Source organism: Phodopus roborovskii, unplaced genomic scaffold, assembly GCF_943737965.1.
Source record: "Phodopus roborovskii unplaced genomic scaffold, PHOROB, whole genome shotgun sequence".
Lineage (NCBI taxonomy): Eukaryota > Metazoa > Chordata > Mammalia > Rodentia > Cricetidae > Phodopus > Phodopus roborovskii.
Genome location: NW_026126578.1, coordinates 6249614 through 6268503, shown reverse-complemented (window position 1 = coordinate 6268503; position 18890 = coordinate 6249614). Strand labels below are relative to the sequence as shown.

Genomic DNA, 18890 nt, shown 5'->3' with positions numbered 1-18890 from the left:
TGACTGGACTAGCCTCCTGTATCACTCAGCCAATCTAAATACACAAGGTGAGCATGGGATAGGAATTAAGGGATTACGGAACCATCCCTTTACTTTCATTAAAGAGAAGGCCAGAGTCGGAGAAGAGATGAGGAGGAATCTGGGCAAGGTAGTCACCTCCAATTTGGTGTAGTAGTCAGTAGTAATGCCCAAAAGTGAGGCTAGTAGTACTCTCAAAGATACCAAGGGCCTGCTGCAGAAGAAATGGCTACGGTATAGCTTGAGTAACAATAAAGTAGTGCGGCAGACTGAGCAGACCCAAGTCTTCCAAACAGGAAGCCAAATCCCCTGTTCTTCCTACAGTGACAAATATGAAACATAGGCAAAACATAGTTGACAAGGGAGGTGAATAGAGATGAAAGCTATTTCCCAGACCTAACACTGAATTCCAGGGTTAGGTGGAAAGACCAGACAGGCAATAATCACATCACCTATTTTACCTCACAAGGTTCAAGAGCACTTTATAAAGACAAAAAAGTCTCCTAGAAGAACCCACTGTTAAGTGCTGAGCTATACAACTTAATCCTTCTGGACCAAGAATAGGGTCAGCACCACCTCCAGGGCCTGAAGAAACTCAACAAGGAATCACAGAGACTAGAACAAAGCCACCAATTTAGATCACACACTGCTCAAATGAAGGCTCCTAAAATACAAACAGGACACAGAAAGCAGCCAAGAGAGAATAATTTCACCTAGATTCTAGGCTGCTTACTCAGCACTAGCAATCCAACATGGCCAAACCCCCTAGTAGGCTCTGGGGATGGAATGGCAGCATGGGGTTCGGAGGGGATGAGGAACGGAAACAGAGAGACTGAGAAGTGTAAAAGGAGGAAAATACTGTTTTATGAGATGATACAAAAAGGGACCCAGATGCTCAGCTACCTGCCAAAGGAGGCTTTACTGAAGGAGGACCCTTTATATCCTCTGGGGTTCAGCTATCACAGGAAGGCCTCTTCTCTTCCTTTAGTCCTCACAGGGCACATCATTACAAAGCAGCGGGATCATAAAGACCAGCACCTCAGACACAGAATTAGTGGCAACCATGGAGAGAATGCCTGGAAGACTACTTCGAGGAAGCTCCTTTCACAACAGAGCAGCAGGGACCAGATTACACAACCACATGTGCTAAGACAAAGAAGTGACTTTATTTAGATTGCTGGGAAACACAGGCCATTGGGCCGGTATCCAGGCTGGCTAATTCATTATACTCATATGTCACAAACGTTTTTGTTCACTGATTACCCTGGAGTTGTATGGCCAGCAGGCAAAACTACCCCTCTCCCTAACCCATTCCACAGTACCCATCCACCAAACAGCACACGAAGCCTTGTGATTAGGTTCCAAGGGTAACATCCTGGTTAGCTGAGTTTTGACAGGCTCTCCAACACATCTTTCACCTTGGACACAAGCAGATGGAGCCCATCCTAAGCTATCAGGCCACTGGTCTTCCTAGAGGGTTTAAAAAAGAAAAGGTTTCAAGTTCAAGCTCAACAAACCAGGCTTAATATCAACCCTAAACTTACATTCTTTTTTAAAAAAATTATTATTGTGAATATTCATGATTGAGGAAGCATGCATGCCACAGCAAGCATCAAGGTTAGAAGACAACTCTATGGAGTTGGTTCTTTCACCTTTATTCAGGTTCTAAGGCTCATCAGTTTACCAGGCTTGTACAGTAATTGCCTTTACCCACTGAGCCACTTACTGGCCTTTAATTTACTTTCTCTACCAGGTATGTTCAATCTTTAACACTATAAAATAACAAGTCATCTAGAAGTTCACATGTAAGGAGCAAGCAATCTAATTACAAAATATGTAAACCTCAAAGTTAAAATAAGTTTATGGACTTGCATTCAACTGTATTGGTAACTTCCGTTGGCTGCAGGCTACAGGCTGGATATGCCAGTTAATAGTTTACACCAAAACAGTGAAAAAAACCAGCCAAAGACTCCCATGGCTGACTGCTAAGAAACATGTGGCTCTTATGACCTTTGACAGAAGATCCCTGCTCAAAGACTGTAGAGGCGACTGGTATTCTCTCGGAGGACCGCCAGAGTACGGGATAGTGACTCCTCTTTGACCCTGGCAATCTCTCGAACTGTGTGCAAAGCCAGGCCTGGATGGGCGTACTGGCAAAGACTTCTTGGCACCTGGAAGACAGTAAGCATTCACATCATCGCTGTGCCTTCTGAACATGTCATACAGAGTGTCCCCCATCCCATGTCCAGCAAGGACCTCTTTGGGGCTGCCCTGTAGAGACCCCTTTACCTGCAGGTGCAGGGAGAGTCCTAGTCATGGGGGGCTCTGGGTGAGCGGGGTCCCACGCTTCCATGGACTACCCTCTACAGGGTAGGGCTTTGCACTGCCTGGAAGAGAGTGGTTACCCTTCAGCTTCTCAGCCCCCAGGACTTTTGGTTCTACAGAATAACAACAGGGAGACACCTATACCGCACGGGATGCAACCAGGAGGTCACTAGGACTTGGGCCCAGCCAGCCTCCCACCAACTCGCCTCAGTGCCTCTCAACTCGGTCTGAAGACAGTCCTACCTGGCGAGGGAGGAAGTAGGGTGCGTCTGTTTCCACAATGATCCTCTCCAATGGGATCTGTCTAAGGGCATCCCGGGCCTCCCAGGCGGAGGAGTAGGTCAGTACTGCTGTGAAGCCCACCGACATGTTAGGGAAGTACTTCAACAAAGGCTCAATGACTGAGTAGCTGCCAGTGAAGCAATGCCTGTAGGAAAGTATGGTTCAGGGCTTGCTCCCAGGCCTCAGCAGCAGCCCCTAACTGCCTCCAGGCCTGTAGCACCCATTAGTGGACCCTAGAAGAGAAAAGCTTGCATCAAGCAGCTTTTCTCCAGAGCAAGCTGAGAAAGGAGCCAGTACAAACACAGACAAACAAGCTGGTATGAGGTTCAGATACATAGCACCACCAGCCATCCCACCTCCATCCCACAATCTAGGCAGCCAACTGACACAACTACAGCCATGGCACAGGCTGGAGAAGTGTGGGCGAAGAGACAGAAGAAATATAGACCAGCCTTCCTAAGGTTACAACTACAGCATGGAAAAATCATGACTGTGCTGTCAGATCACTAGAAGGAAATTGCCAAATGAAAATCATGGCAAATGGGGAAAAAAATCTCCCCCACCACCACCCCAATTCATTGAGACAGGGTCTCTCTACATAGCCCTGGTTGTCCTGGAACTAACTGTGTAGACCTGGCTGGCCTGGAACTCACAGAGATTCATTTGCCTCTGCTTTTTAAATACTGAAATTAAGAATTTTCTTCTTAAATGTGTCAACAGTTCATGTTCTTGGGCAACAAATACTGTTAACTCATCTGGAACTCTGGACTTCCTGTAGCCACAACTCCCCCATCAAACTGACTGAGCTTTAATCCAGCTGTACATTTAAAGACAGCCATTGTCAAAGCCCCCAAAACCCAAGCAACCATTTCTCACTGTACCTCAGCCAGTTGATAGCAGCACAGTGACTGAAAGCCCACTCCCTTCTGCCATCTGACAAGACCTAGATTCACTTCCAGCCTCCCCAAATTCTATTCATCCCTTCTGCCCAGCAAAACAGCTCACTCAGGCATCAATTTCTGACCACCACTAGTCAGACTAAAAAGCCCATACCTGGGCTCCCTCTATATTCATGTCACATCTCTGTCCCGCACTCTACATACTGATGCCACCAGCCTTTGTCTAGCTTCTACAGCCTCCATGGCATCTCCAGAGGTGGGCCATGCTTGGTACATGCAATGTAGGAATACAAGAGAGTTTTCTAGACTAACACTGCGGTTGCCACTGAGGTAAAACACAACCTGATCCTTTAGTAATACCTGGGATAAAAGGAGTTTTCAGTCAGGTATGGTGATGCATACCTATAATCCCAGAAGAGGGGGTCAAGGCAAGAGGATCAGGAATTCAAGGTAATCCTTCTCTGTATATCTGAAGTCTGGCCTAGGCTAAAGTGAAACCCTATCACAAAACAAACAGAAAAAAAAGCTTTCAAGTTCAAGTAAGGAAAAGAAGTATAAGAAGTACATTTTCTGAAACTTTGGAAGGGTCTCTGTATGCTGAGCTACTGTACCCTAAGCAGCCTCTCTGACATTTTTGACCAGGAAGCCCCTTCTACCTCATTTGTGATTAAAGGATATTAACTTAAAGCTGTTGAAAAGTCATAGCTGTATAAGCAAAGACTCGTCTAGTATCAGAAGTTCCATGACTTAATGTTTAATTCTCTTGAATAGATACTTAAAAACACATAGGAAGTCAGATGTGGCGGCATACGTTGTAACCCCAGAACTCTGGTTGAAGCAAGGGGATATCCATGAATTCTAGACTACACCAGGCTTTCAAAATCCTGTCTCAAAACTCCCAAATTACATTTTCTTAAATGTAATATGGTAGAAGAGGTAGAAATTATATAAATGAAGTACTCATGCTGGGGGAAGGTGGCACACACCTTCAATCCCAGGTCTTGAGAGGCAAAGACAGACAGATTTCTATGAGTTCGAAGTCAGCCTGGTCTACAGAGAGAGTTCCAGGACAGGCTCTAAAGCAATACAGAAAAACTGTCTTGAAAAAACAAAATTAAGCCTGGCAGTGGTGGCACTTGGGAGGCTAAGGCAGATTGACCACTGTGAGTTCGAGGCCAACCTGGTCTATAAAATGAGTTCCAGAACAGCCAGGCCTGGTACACAGAGAAACCCTATCTGGAAAAACAAAACAAAAAAATAAAGTACTCATGTATAGAAATCTTTAAAAAAAAAAAAAAAAAAAATTAAGTTACTTTAAAAAACTACAAAAGGCCTTTAAAAAAAAAAACAAAAAAACACCCAAATAGCATGATTGCTTTCCTTGAGTTTCATCTGCAGTTAGTGTAGGAGTGCCCATGTGCCCACTGAAGCTGCAGCGCCTAACCTATGGATCTTGTAGTCAGAGGGCACAAATTTTTTCATGATGTCCAACAGATCTTCATCAGCTTCACGGCAGTGGATGACCAAGGGCTTCTTCAGAGACACAGCCAGCTGCAGCTGCCTCTCAAACACCTGAGAGAAAGCAAAGTGACAGCATCTGATTAGTGGACTTAAGTCTGGTACTTCTGTCTCTAATTTTTTGCTTCTAAACTATACAATAAAATTATACACAAAGGTACCATCTACTGGTACTTTCCTACACTGCCAAATCCTCAAAGCTCTTGTGCTGCTAAACAACTTGCAATCCTCACTGGTTTTCCTGGGCAGGTACTATGGCCAGCTTAGAAGGCAGTAACCCAGAACTAGAGATACTCCCACAATTCACTTCCCTGAGCAGCTAGCAATGTATAAGGGTGCAGGAGCAGAGATTAAGTATGTGTAATTCCAATTTGCTGTACTTCAGCAAGCACAATACCTCACACTTCTACTTTGAAGACGTTAACCAACCTCTAGACCTTTCCCTATGCAAGAGTTGTACACTCACTCACACCACCAACAAAATGCCTAAGTCTTAGGGTTCGCAATTCCTGAATGTCTTTCTAAGTAAGTACCTGTGGATCCACTTCATTCTGTAGAACTGGTAAAATCCACAGTTAATAATGTAAGCAAACAAGTAGAGTTAAATCTCTCTTTCCTCTACCATGGCCAAGTTTAGAATAAATAATACCAGCAAATCGCCTCACCTGACACACGACACTTCCATAAACAATTATTTTAGCTATGCAGCATAGCTCATGTTTGTATCTTCAATATCAGTAACAATACACTTTTGGTAATATCTACTTAGGAATGGCATTTACATGTCTAAAGTATGTGCAAAATAATCTCAAAACAGGGCACTATAAATTCTGATACAGCTTTTAACTTTTTTAAAAAATTACTACACCTTTATTATTCCTTTTTTTTTTTTTTTTGGTCTCTAGACAGGGTTTCTCTGTGGAGCTTTGGAGGCTGTCCTGGAACTCGCTCTGTAGACCAGGCTGGCCTAGAACTCAGAGATCCAAGTGCCTCTGCCTCACGACTGCTGGGACTAAAGACATGGGCCACCGACACCCAGCACACCTTTATTATTCACTTAAGGTGAGGGCAGATCAGAAGACAACTCTCCTTCCACCAAGTGGGTCCAGAAGATAAAACTCAGGTCATCAGGCTTTATGACATGTGCCTTTAACCACTGGCAACCTTAAGTGTTAATTAAGCACATGATCACAACCAGACACAAATCAAATGATTTTTACATTGATGCTGGAATCCGAACTGAGGTCTCATGCTTGCACTTGCATAGCAAATCTTACCCACTCAGCTATCTCATGCCCCTTTTTTCTGTTCTTTTTTTCTTTTTTTTTTTTTTTTTTTTTTTTTTTTGTTTTTTTTTTTTTTTTTTTTTTGTTTTTTGTTTTTTTTGGAGACAGGGTTTCTATGTATTGCTTTGGAGCCTACTCTGGAACTTGCTCTATAGAGCAGGTTGGCCTCGAACTCTGCCTCACGACTGCTGGGACTAAAGGCATGCACCACCAACGCCCAACTCCCTATTTTCTTTTCTTAAAATTGTTGCAAAGCACAATTTTAAAGTTGTTGTAGCACATCTCCCAAGGCCCTAAATTCTATCTCCTGCATGAGGAGGGTGGGACCACCTACCTACACAACATATATTTTCTTGATTCTTTGACAGGTAATTTTAAGACAAGCCACCAATTGTCTCTTGCAACTTACCAAGAGACCTAACATTAAATATACAATAGCTGGACACATACATACAAATTATAAAAACAAAAAACAGTAAAAGGAAAAAAATCCTAGCATGCAGGGTCCAAGGGAACAACAATAAAGGATGTATACCTGTGTTATTCACCCAGCATTTTCTCCTTATTATCTATGCTTTGGTCCTCAGCTGACAAGTCATTAACAGGGATTTTGGATTTAACCCTGCTCTCCTAGGGAAACCAAGCCTTTCTTGCATCTTTATTAACTCAACAATTAATTCCAGATGAACACAAATAGAGGCATAGATACCCAGGGTTCAAAAAGGTGGGTGGGGACAGACTCCATTCTCCTTGGCTTTTCATTCAAAGAATAATGATCTTAATGATTGATCTGTGCAATGAATTCAGGAAATATCTAGGGCCTAATCCTTGGAACATAAGTAGTTAAATCCCTGATCACACAGATAAAAACAAGGAAAGACTTATTAACTACTCGACCCATTTTCCTCACTTTTTTCCCCTCTATTTTCTCAATCTTTCAGGATATAAGTATCAAGTAACAAAACTAAGCTTCACTGTCCCCCTCCCTCCAGCTACACCTCTTGTGTGTACTGTGAATCAAACCCAGAGTCCAAGCATAGCCAATGCTAAGTGCTCAAGTACTCACTCAGGTATGACTCCTCCCAATACTGCCTGACCCAATCCTTCTCTGGGTGGTTCTTCCTCTCCAAGTAAAACTTTCAGGCCAGTACAAACAGGTTGCTTGTTAATCACTATTCACATTACCTGGTGTCTAATTTAAGCTTTATGGAAAAAAAATACAGAATCCACTTGCTTCCCCTCTCCAGCTTAGCATCCTCCATATTGACAGAAACATCTAAGGTGATAAGTGCTTCACTTTCAGGTGTGTGTTCTGCCCTTCTCCAGTCAACAATCTATTTCCTTATTCATTATTTTTCATTTGAGTCTCATCTCACCAAAACAAGTGACAGCTACAAGAACACTAGCTAAGTTCAGCTTGAGTGACTCTAGGACTACAGATGTGATCTGAGCCTCTCATACTCTAACAAAGGACTTAGATACTGTCAAGCACGGTTCCTGGCACCAAGCATCCAGTAAACTTCAGCTGTACAACTGTGTGTCACTGCAAGGATAAGCTCCTTGAACTGCTCCTCTTGCCCTGGCACACATAACCTGTGACACAGGGACTATCCTGTTCAGTTTTATCAATCTGCCAGAAGCTGGAGTCATTTGCAAAGAGTAAACCTTGAGAAAATGCCCCCACCATACTGGCCTGTGGATTATTTCCTTGAGTGATGGTTAATTTGAGGAGACCACTGTGGGTAACACTACCCCCTAAGCTGACAGTCCTAGGGTATATAAGAAAGAAGGATGAGCACACCAATCTGCAGCATTCCTCAATGGCCTCTGCTTCAGTTCCTGCTTCCAGGCTCCAAATCTTGGCTTCCTTTTGGTCTCTGTTTATCACAGCAATAGAAACCCTCAAGAGGATGGTAGAACCTGGGAAGCAGAGGCAAGTAGATCTCTAGGTCCAAGGCCAGCCTGGTCTATAGACTTCCAGGATAGCCAAGGCTACACAGAGAATCCCTGTCTCAGAAAAACCAAGTAGTAGTAGTAGTTTGAAAACAGGCAGCTGGAGAGATGACTCAGCATGTATGTCCTGTTCTTCCTGAAGACCTGAGTTCATTTCCCAGAAACCATGTCAAGCAGCTCACAAAGACCTAGAACTCCACCAGGGGCTCTAAACTCTTTGGGCCTTCACAAGCACTGCATTCATGTATACACCTATAGATGGATACATATACATCATTAAAATTTAAATGGATCTTTAAAAAGTTATTTCAATAAAGGTCAGGAAGATAACTAGCAGATAAAGGTACTTGCTACCAAACCTAACAAATGAGTTCAATCCCCAGGACCCACAATAGAAAACTAACTCCTCTGACCTCCACTCACCAAGACAATGTGCATGCACATAAACACACACATACAAATAAAATTTTTAAAAAGTCTCAAAATGCCTCATCACCATTTTACTTTTATAAAAGTGCTGAAGAAATCAGATGTAGCCATGCGTGATGGCACACACCTTTAATCCTAGCACTCATAAAGCAGAGTCATGTGGATCTCTGACAGTCTGAGGCCAGCCTGGTCTATAAGAATGAGTTCTACACAGGGAAACCCTGTTCCCAAAAACCAAAAAGTCAGATTTGTTGGCACATGCCTTAATCATTATCACTCAGGAAGTGGAGGCAAGAAATCTCGGAGTTCCACGCTGGCCTGGTCTACATAGCATAGCATGTAATCTAGGATTACAAAAGGAGACAAATAAATTGCTATTGAGTGTGTCTCTGTGGCAAAGCACCATCTCGGCATTTGGGATTTAATCAACAATGCCAATTCCAAATCCAAGTAAAAGAACAAAAACAAAAAGCCCTGGGCTGGAGAGATGGCTCAGCGGTTAAGAGGATTGGCTATTCTTCCAGAGGTCCTGAGTTCAATTCCCAGCATCCACATGGCTCAGGCTCACAACCATCTATAATAAAATTTGGCACCCTCTTCTGACCTGTAGGCATACATGCAGATACTGTATACATAAATAAATCTTCAAAAAAAGAAAGGAAAAAAAAACCCCAAAAACTGGGCATGGTGACAAGGGTTTATAATCCTAGCACTGGGGAGGCTGAGGCAAAAGGATAATGATTTCAAGGCCAGTTTGACACAGTGGCAAAAAAGGCCACTTTATCACAGCACTTGGGAGGAAGAGGCAAGTGGATCTTAGGCCAGCCTAGTCTACGGTTCGAAGACACCCAGGGCTATACAGAGAAACCTTGTCTCCAAAACATATAAAAAAAAAAAAAAAAAAAAAAAAAAAAACATTTGAAGAATGGCATTCAAGGAGCTCTAAATGCAGAATAGCCCTTACTGGGAGGTTCAACCACTAAGGAAATGTACTAGGGAAAGCAGACTAGGGTCAGTACCTGGTGCTGTTCAGGAACTGGTGTGGTACACTTATGAGAGTAGTCCAGGCCCATCTCTCCAAATGCTACAGCCTTGGGGTGCCGTAAGGCATGCAAAAGCTTTCTTTCTTGGTTCTCATTATAGTATCGTGCAAAATGAGGGTGACAGCCAAAGGCCCCCCAAACCAGATCTTCTTTAAGGAGTTCCTCCCATAGGCCATCAGTCAGTGTCCTTGGATCACAGAAGTCAGATATGCAGCCCTGAAACTCCTTAGGGAAGGAAGTGCTATAAATTTTTCTAAACTTTGTAAAGGTCCCTTTGAAAGAAAGCTTGGAGTAAAGCATGTCCAGGTGACAGTGGGTATCGATAAAGCCTTCCTCCAGGCTCATCTCCCGGTGACTCCTTGGCAAGGAGCTGGATGTATGTTCTCTGGTGTGTCGAGGTGGTGTCTCCTCTCGGAATGTCCTTTTTCCCTTTACTTCCTCTTTCTCCTCTGTGCTTCTGGAGAACTGAAGTGAATGGGAATTCTGGGACCCACCTTCCTGGGCAATGTCCAGGTCTTTGGAGATGCTCTGGGTATTCACTGTGGACTTAGAGGAATGAACACTCAAAGGGTCCTGGCTGCTCTTCCCAGCCTGTGTTGAGTCACGGCTGCTAGATCCCACCAATGGATAACCAGGAGTCTTATGGCTACTAGTCCAGTAGCTGGCATAGTCACACCATGGACTACTATATAGATGAGGAGGGTACATAACATAGTCAGTGGGAAAGGAAGAAGATTCTGGAACTGCTGAGTGTTTCAGCAAGACAGGCTCCTCTTGGGAGAACCTCACAGTGGCCAGCTCATCCACATCTGACCAGTCACTCCCTGAAGAGGGATGCTCAATCACCACTTCTCTCTCTGTGTGCTGCAGAGAAGAAAAGCAACATGTTAGCCCTCCTATGGGAAACCCCTCTCATTCAGTGCTATGGTTCCAGAATGGTCTCTCCCCTCCAGAATTCACACAGGCCTTAATCCCACTCTGAGGATATACCAAGGGTATTAATATAACTATGTGATTTAGAAGCAAGACCTTTGCAATGCAATTAGATTCAGATAAAGACTTCAGTGTGTGTAGTGAGATATTCACTTTGTCTGCACCTTTGGCACTTGGCACTGACCACGCCCATTGGGGGATGGAGACAGGGGCGGATGTGACCTGGGGGAACTAGGTCTGGGGAAAGGGCCCCAGAGCTCTCTCTTGCTTGCTGGACAGGGAGAGAGAGCATCCAGAGGAAACTGCTGGTGTTCACCTGTCTCCATTGTAAGTTATTGCTCCCTGAATAAACTTCTATTCAGCCTATTTTTCCTGAGCCTTATTAAACCACAGTAAGTGTGGAACCTGATGTTTGAGATATGGAGCTCAAGGCAGAATTTCTCATACTCTCTTGAAGCTAGATTTTAACTGGGTTTCCAGGTGCTTCTAAATAGGTGTGAAAAAATTCAACATGTAAAATGTTTTAATCAAGTTCTCAAGAAAAAGAAAGTATATTTCCTTTTCTCTCATTAGCTTTCTACTGGCCAATGTCTATGTATAACACACTCAATTCTATCAGCGCCCCCACCTTAGGCTACAAGATAGATACTATATTTAGCAGGGCAGAACATCAAAACAGAATGTACCAAGAGCCGATCCTTATTAAGCCAAAATTCTGCTTTAAGCTACTATCGTGCTGGTCTTTTTTTAGTGTATACCTAACTACACCCTATCACATTTAATAGAATTATTTTTTAAAAAGCCAATCAAAATTTATTAATAACTGAAAGAAATGATGGAAGAGAGGCATTAATTTCCTGGAGTCCATGTTAAATCAAGTATTGCTTTTAATTACTATCTTCTGGGAGCTAGGAGTTAAGATTAGAGGTAAAACTTGCCTCGTATGCCTAGAGTCCTAAATTTGATGCTCAGAATAGTGGTGGACACAGATCAGGAGGGGAGATGCTACCAAGAACAGTATCTCTATCACTCAAGATCAAATCAGAAAGACTAAAGCCAAATATACATAATCAAGAGAATTCAAAAACCAGATGATTGGTTTGTGCTCATTTACCTTTTGAGTATCTGCATGAGAATCAGAGTTATCAAAAAATTCTAGGGCTGGAGAAGGTTTGTCAATGACTGTCCTTTGATCACCAAGCAGCTCCTCATTAGTTTTCTTCACAGACTCTATAATCACTCTTCTATTACAGAAGCTACTCCTGTCTAGCATAGACTCCTCTTTCCTCACCCTGACCTTTGTAGGTGACTCTTTCTTCTGAGGTACAGTGACTGTAACCTTTCCAGCTGGTCCTTCAACACTCTTAACCACTTCTTCCCGGCTCCTGGCTGGTCCTTCCACACTCCTGGCCAGTCTTTCAATACTCCTGGCTGGTTCTTCCACACTCCTGGCCAGTCTTTCAATACTCCTGGCTGGTTCTTCCACACTCCTGGCCAGTCCTTCAATACTCCTGGCAGGTCCTTCATTGCTACTGGCCAGTCCTTCCCCACTCCTGACCGAGAGTCCTTCCCTGATCCTGGATGATCCTTCCACATTCCTGGTTGGCCCTTCCCTGCTTGGATATTCTCCCAAGCTTGTCTTCACCCGAGTGGTGGCAGTCTCTCCCTTCCTCCTGGGCATTGACTTCCCCAGGATGCCCTGGATGGCCTTTAGGTAGATCATTGTTGAACCTTGGTCTCGAAGCCTGTCCTTCTTCCTTTTCTGGAACTTGCTGGGTTCCTCCATAGCATCACTCTGACCCTCAGCTTCAGTTGCAAATTCAGAGTTCATAGAGTGACAAGAACTATCTTTAGAATCAACCTGGAATTTAAAAAGAAACTTTCAAAGATTTGTTCTAAGAACAATTTCATATCTGCAGCACTTAGCCAATGACAAGTCACTAGTAGCTCCATCAGCCCAAGGGAAAGTGAATGAGACAAAGATAAGATTTGCCCAGACAGTAGTTTTTCCCTATTCCACTGTGGAAAGCTAATATAGTAATGCTTTAGTCATTTATTTAAAATTCACTTCTAAAGTGCATCATGGCCTCGTCTTCCCTCAGTGGACAGGGAACATAACAGTATAGCTGCACTATATACTGAAAGATAGGATGCAATAACACACTTCACAATAGCTAAAATAACAAATCAATGTTTTCCCACTGGAACTAGCCCAGTCCACTACAAAAATCAGGAAACCTAAGATCCCAGCAAGGGGGAAGGCTGGCCCAAGGTACCTAAGTATTTAAGTTCTGCCCCAAGGGACTAATCTTCCTTCCAGTCTTCCATTAACTCTTTCCCCAAACTGTAGCCCTGCTGTTAGGAGGATATTCTCCCAAAGATGACAAAGGATACATCAAGCCATCCCACACCTCCTGAAACAAAGGTAGTATCTCAGCTCCATTTTCTTATTCTGTATCCACTCACTCCAAGAGTCCACAGCGGATAAGCTAGACTATTAGTTTGTATTAACACTGAGGTTCACTCTTAGTCCAGCATGAGAGAAAACTAGAGCCCTCAAAAATGCAAAGAAACATCAAACCTCCCCAATTGTAAAGCACAACATATGTGATCCTAGGGCATTCTACAGCCACTGCAGCTTAAACATTTATATTAAGGTCCTCTCAAAGTAAATATACTCATTCAGGCCAGATATAGTGGCACACATCTATAATCACAGCACTTGCCTAAGGTAGGAGGATCACAATGAATGTGAGTCAGTCTGAGCTACATATGGAGTTCCAGATAAGTCTGAGTTATATATTAAAAATTGGTGTCCTAAAATAAAAATAAAAAACACAACAAGTGAGATGATTCACCAACATAAAGTCACTTTCCACTATGCCTAATGACCTTAGTCCAATTCCCAGTACCCACATGGAAGAAGAGTACCCAATTCCTGTAAGTTGTTCCTTGACTTCCTCACAGACATACACATAACAAATGCAATTTAATAAACTCAGAAAAAGGAAGTCCATATTGCATAACCACCACATGCTCTGGTTGCATGACATAGAAAAATGAAGCTAGAAGTTTTCTCCCTGCTGGCTAGCTTTCATAATGCCAGAAGGGGATACTCATACTGTTGGGAGAGAATTGTCATCAATGGTCTTAGTATGCTATGGACCCTTGGGGTGCACACTCCTGTCAAATAAAATGTATCCACTAGTGTACCAGAGTTATTACCATTAAAAGAATAGCTAACCAATTTCTGATTGGAGTTAAAACCAGCTCAAATGAAGATAATTCACATCCAGTACTGCAAAACTGGTCAAAAGCCAGTGGCTGTGAAAGTCATAGGCCCAAAAATGTGAACGCCACTACAGTTATTCTGCAAAAAAATTAAAAAAAAGTTTACTGAACAAGAAAGATAACTCAACAGGCAAAAACACTTGCTGTGAAGCCTTACAACCTGAGCTCAATTCCACAGTGGGAGAAACACTGCTGAAAGTTATATTCTAACACCATTCAAACTGTTGGATGGACACAAACAAATAAAATGGGGAAAAAGGGTTTATTGCTGGGTGGTGGTGACACATGCCTTTTAATCCCAGCACTAGGAAGAGGCATGTTGATCTCTGTAAATTCAAGGCCAGCCTGGCCTACAGAGTGAGTTCTAGGACAGCTAGGGCTGCTACAAAGAGAAACCCTGTCTCAAAAAAAAAAAAAAAAAAAAAAAAAAAAAAAAATCAAAAAACAAAAAAGTAGGGGTTTATTAAGAACACTGCAAAGAGTAGCAAGCTGGATGGGGTGGGTGTGAGATTATTGGTAGAGCACTTGTATTAAGGTCCATGTTCCATCCCTGACCAAGTAAAAAGAAAAAGCTAATAAATGTTACAAATAACCTTCCTGGGGCAGCAGAGATGGTTTCATGTTAAAAGGTGAGTAAAGAAAAGTGGATTCTTGTTTGTTGGCTAGCTAGCCTAGGGTGGAACCAGTAAACTGGATTACCTACTGTCAAGCCTAACAACTTGAATTTGATACTGAGGACCTACTTGGTAGGCAGAGAACCACTTCCAAAAGTTATCTTCAGATCACCACATGAATGCCCCCCATACATACAAAATTAACATTTTAATGACTGTTTTAAAAAGATTTATATAATGAGCATGGTGTTTTGCCTGCATGTATGTCTGCATGCCACTTTATATGGAGACCAGAAGAGGGAATTAGATTCCCTGGAACTGGAGTTACAGACAGATGTTAGCTATCATGTGGGTGATGAAAACTGAACCTGTGTCACCTGAAGAGCAGTAAGTACTCTTAACCACTCAACTGTCTCTCCAAGCCCAATAAACATTATTTTGTTATTTTTAAAAAGAAACAACTGTGGAAGAAGAAGAAGAAGAAAAAAAAAAAAAAAAAAAAAAAAGATGGCAGGTATGGTGGGCACACCCCTGTAATTCCAGCACTCAGGAAGTATAGACAGGAGGATTAGAAGTTCAAAGCCAAACTCAACTGGGGGGATAAATAGTAGTGCACACCTTTAATCCCAGCACTTGGGAGGCAGAGGCAGGTGGATCTCTGTGAGTTCAAGGCTAGCCTGGTCTATGGAGAAAATTCCAGAAGAAACCCTGTCTCCCAAAAAAAAAAAAAAACCAGAAAGATGGGGGTGGGGGAAACAACTAAGAATCAACTTCAGACTTTCAGACTTGAGAAATAACAAAAGAACAAAGTGAGGTGGACATTAGGACTGCCTATTAACCAGGAACTGTGGATGTATCTCAACAGCAGAGCACTTACCTAGCATATGGAGGTCCTAAGCCAATCTCAGCAGGGAATAAATAAAATGTTTAAACATCTTTCCTTTTGAACATTCTGTGGCCTGACACTGAGAACTCTAACCTGAAAGTGCGGGACAAACAAAGCTAAGTGTGCACCTGTTGAAGTCAAGGCGGGCAGAGCTGGTGAGGACAGATTAAGCAACCAGAGATGGCCTAGGGAAATGTCTTCATCAATACTCTTCAGAGCTATGCCAGCTCACAACACCTGAGACTCAAGACACACAGGGTCACAAATATATGCTAAACAAAGAGGCCTACACTTCTGAGGTCTTGAGACCATCTCCCCAATCCTCTTACTATACAGTGCCCTAGGAACTAGCCCCATGTCCCAAAAGAATGACTGGCATAATAACACTTGAGTACTGATTGTAACTATCAAAGGAGACCCCAGTGACCTTCATGAAAGATAGAACCAAGCTAGGATTAGAGGCCATACCCTTAATTAATTAATCAACAATCAGCAATATAGCCTGAGACTGAAAATTCCTGTCCCTGACACTGGGTTCTCTGTCAGTGAAGTTGAAAGCAGTCATCTAACACACTGATACTGTCCAAAACCCACGTGGATGGACTAGTAATGAAATTAAGTTGAATGGGCAAAGGCTTTTATTTACTTGACTTGCATCTGAGCCATATTCAGTATGGTTCTGCCATAAACAACTTTTCAATTCACCATTATTTGTGAACTGGGAAAAAAAAAATTCCACTTGCCCTCCAGAGCTCAGGCTATAAGGTCTAAATTGAGAAAACAAATACTTGGCCTGGAGAAATGGCTCAGCAGATAAACACTAGCTGCTCTTCCAAAGGTCCTGGGTTCAATTCCCAGCACCTACATGGCAGCACGTAACAGTGTACCTCCAGTTCTAGTGGCTCCAACACCATCACACAGACATACATGCAAGCAAAACACCGATGCACATAAAATAAATCATCTTTTAAGAAAAGAAAGAAAAACTTGGTGCTGGAGAGATGGCTCAGCAGTTACAAGCACTGGCTGCTTTTCTGGAGGACCCAGGTTCAATTCCCAGCACTCACATGGCAGCTCAAAACTATTTGTACTCCAGTTCCTGAGACTCTGAAACCCTTATACAAACATATATACAGACAAAAGACCAAAGCACGTGAATGACACAAATTAAAATTTAATAAAGAAAAAAGAAAACAAGCTTAATTAAAGAGGTCCCTGAGTTAAACAGTCAAGTCTCAGCTGGACTTAGGAAACCACCAAGTCAAATATAGTGACACAAATATATACCTCCAACAGAAGGATTGGGAGTTCAGGGTCATCGGCCCCTTATGAAGTTCAATCTAGACTAAATGAGCCCATCTCAAAAAGAAGCCATCAGGAAAGGTTTTAAAACTCCTTTCTTAACAGACTGTCTTCATTACTTTCTCTAGGGGCAGACGCATCTCCCCACAAATGAGACTTTTTCTACATACTCTTCTACATACACAATGCCAGCCCACTTTTTAAGACTACCAGAGCTACAAAGCCTACACAGTAGAAGAGCAGAGATCTTTTACAGTTAAGAATCCCACACTCCTGAAACACTGCCTGGCACAAAACAGGCCCTCAGTAAATCTACTCAAAACCTGAAATGGATCTCTCTAAGCACTCCTCAGTCTGCTCCAAGAATTTACAAACCCTACTGGGGAACTAGACTTGAGTTAATCTCCAAAGGTAACTACTAACAAAACAAAACAAAACAAAACAAAAAAAAACCCCACAAGCCTGGTGCAGTGGCCTATGCCTTTAACTGTGGGTTCCAGGACAGCCTGGTCTACATAGAGAGACCTTATCTCAAAAAACAAAACCTTGTAACCAAACCACCAAAGAAAATGTCAACAAGCCAGAATCTACAACTTTTGTGAAAAACCACACTAAGAGCCCAATTCCTTAGCTGAGATTCATAGTTGTTCTAAGTACAAAGACATTTTTAAATTTTATTTTTACTCGTATGTATGTGGCACATGCAGACGGCCACGGAGACCAGAGGGAGCTGGAATTGGAGGCAGTTGTGAGCCATCTGATTTGGCCTCAGAACTTGGGTCCTCCGCAAGACCAGTATGTGCCAACTCCAACAAATTCTTTAAACTGACCAAAATCTACACCCTCTCTCCTGAGCAACATTCCACCTTCCAACCTTCTCCAGAGATCCCCCAAGCCTTCTCTCTGGGATGGCAGGCCACAAGCATTGTCAAGCTTTCCAGTAGTTGCAAATGCCACCAAGCTTGAAAACTCCCTCTACACTGAACTCCATCCCCCCCCCACACACACACAAAACCACCCAGGCCCTACACAAAAAAAGAACTAATTTTCAGTCTCCTCCCACCAAGTTTCTCCTCTCCACCTCTCAAGCCACGTGCAAGAGACTTTACGGTTGGCTAGATGTCGCCACCACCTACCTTACAAGCTTCCTTCCGAAGAGAAGCCATTTCTTCTACGGAGGAGTGGGCGGGGTGCAAAGCGGACCCCTTGGACGCAATGAACCTTCGAGGGCTCGCAATCAGGAAGCCAGGGGAGGCGGCCCCGCCTGCACCTGAGCCCGAGGAGAGAGACGACGCCGAAGAGGAAGAGGAGGTGCGGCGGCGGGCTGAACTCCGGGGCTTGCGGGCCACATCGTTCCCCCGCCGGGCTTTCAGACGCTGGGGGCTGCTGGCCCCTCGAGGACGCGACGCACAGCTGCGAACTGGTCGGCTGGAGGAGGCCACATTGCCGGGCTCCCGGGGGCGGCTGCGCTTGCTGGGACACCCTTCCGACGTGCTGCCCCAGTGGTACTTGACCTTGCGCCGCTCCGACGCCATGGGAACCTGCCAGGGACAGAGGGACGCGGATTGCAGCACCGGCCTCCGCGGCTGCTCACCTCACACCACCGGGAAGCCGCCAGGGCGGCGGCAGGGTCCGGCCCCACTGACCTTTCCCGTTCCCGTCGTCTGCCCATCCCAGTGCCAGTGCTGCGGGTTTCAGGGACGCCACAGCGCTCCGCGACGCGCCCACGGGCCGAGCGCCGAACCCCACGGAAGCGCTGCCGTAGTCTGCGAGCGCTATCAACACCGCGCCGCTCCCGAGACGCCAAGGAGCTTCCGGCGCGGCGCAGTGGTCAACCTTCCGAAGCCCCTCGCCGGGGTCCGAGCGCGTGCGAAGCAGCCGCCCTTCGGGCTGCTCGCGTCCGCGGGCCCCGGACGCCAAGGGCGGGCCGCGGGCGGGGTGGCCGCTCGGCTCCCGCCGCCCCGTCCCGCCCCGGGCCTGAGGAGAACCACAGGCCTCCGGAGCCGCGCGCCGGAAGTCACCTCTGCCCGCCCCAGCGGACCCGGCCCAGCGCCGCGCCGCACCCTCACCGAAGGCCTCCGCCCCGACGCCTGCTCCGCAGCCTCAGCGTC

At 44.4% G+C, this 18890-nt stretch overlaps 1 protein-coding gene across 2 annotated transcripts; it reads right to left on the bottom strand.

Annotated features, from left to right (window-relative positions):
• Positions 1-1162: 1162 nt before the first annotated feature.
• On the bottom strand, positions 1163-18557 carry Tatdn2 (TatD DNase domain containing 2). Of its 2 annotated transcripts, none has more exons than XM_051203811.1 (8): positions 18426-18557; positions 17916-18320; positions 11801-12547; positions 9730-10617; positions 4969-5096; positions 2587-2770; positions 2029-2189; positions 1163-1488 (listed from the first exon to the last, which is right to left on the bottom strand). In XM_051203811.1, exons 2-7 carry the CDS (start codon positions 18312-18314, stop codon positions 2049-2051), a joined length of 2487 nt encoding a protein of 828 aa, XP_051059768.1. In that variant the 5' UTR covers positions 18315-18320; positions 18426-18557; the 3' UTR covers positions 1163-1488; positions 2029-2048. The 2 variants fall into 2 exon arrangements, 1 of the variants encoding a protein (XP_051059768.1); XR_007835760.1 differs by lacking the exon at positions 1163-1488 and adding an exon at positions 2308-2405 and having other exon boundaries at positions 2043-2189.
• Between the last annotated feature and the right edge of the window lie 333 nt (positions 18558-18890).

Coding starts and splice junctions, on each gene's coding strand:
- Tatdn2 (XM_051203811.1), bottom strand. CDS start 18,314: ATGGCGTCGGAGCGGCGCAAGGTCAAGTACCACTGGGGCAGCACGTCG. Junction 10,618..11,800: donor CTCATGCAGATACTCAAAAG/GTAAATGAGCAC, acceptor TCTTCTCTGCAG/CACACAGAGAGAGAAGTGGT. Junction 2,771..4,968: donor TCTGACTACAAGATCCATAG/GTTAGGCGCTGC, acceptor ACTTTCCTACAG/GCATTGCTTCACTGGCAGCT.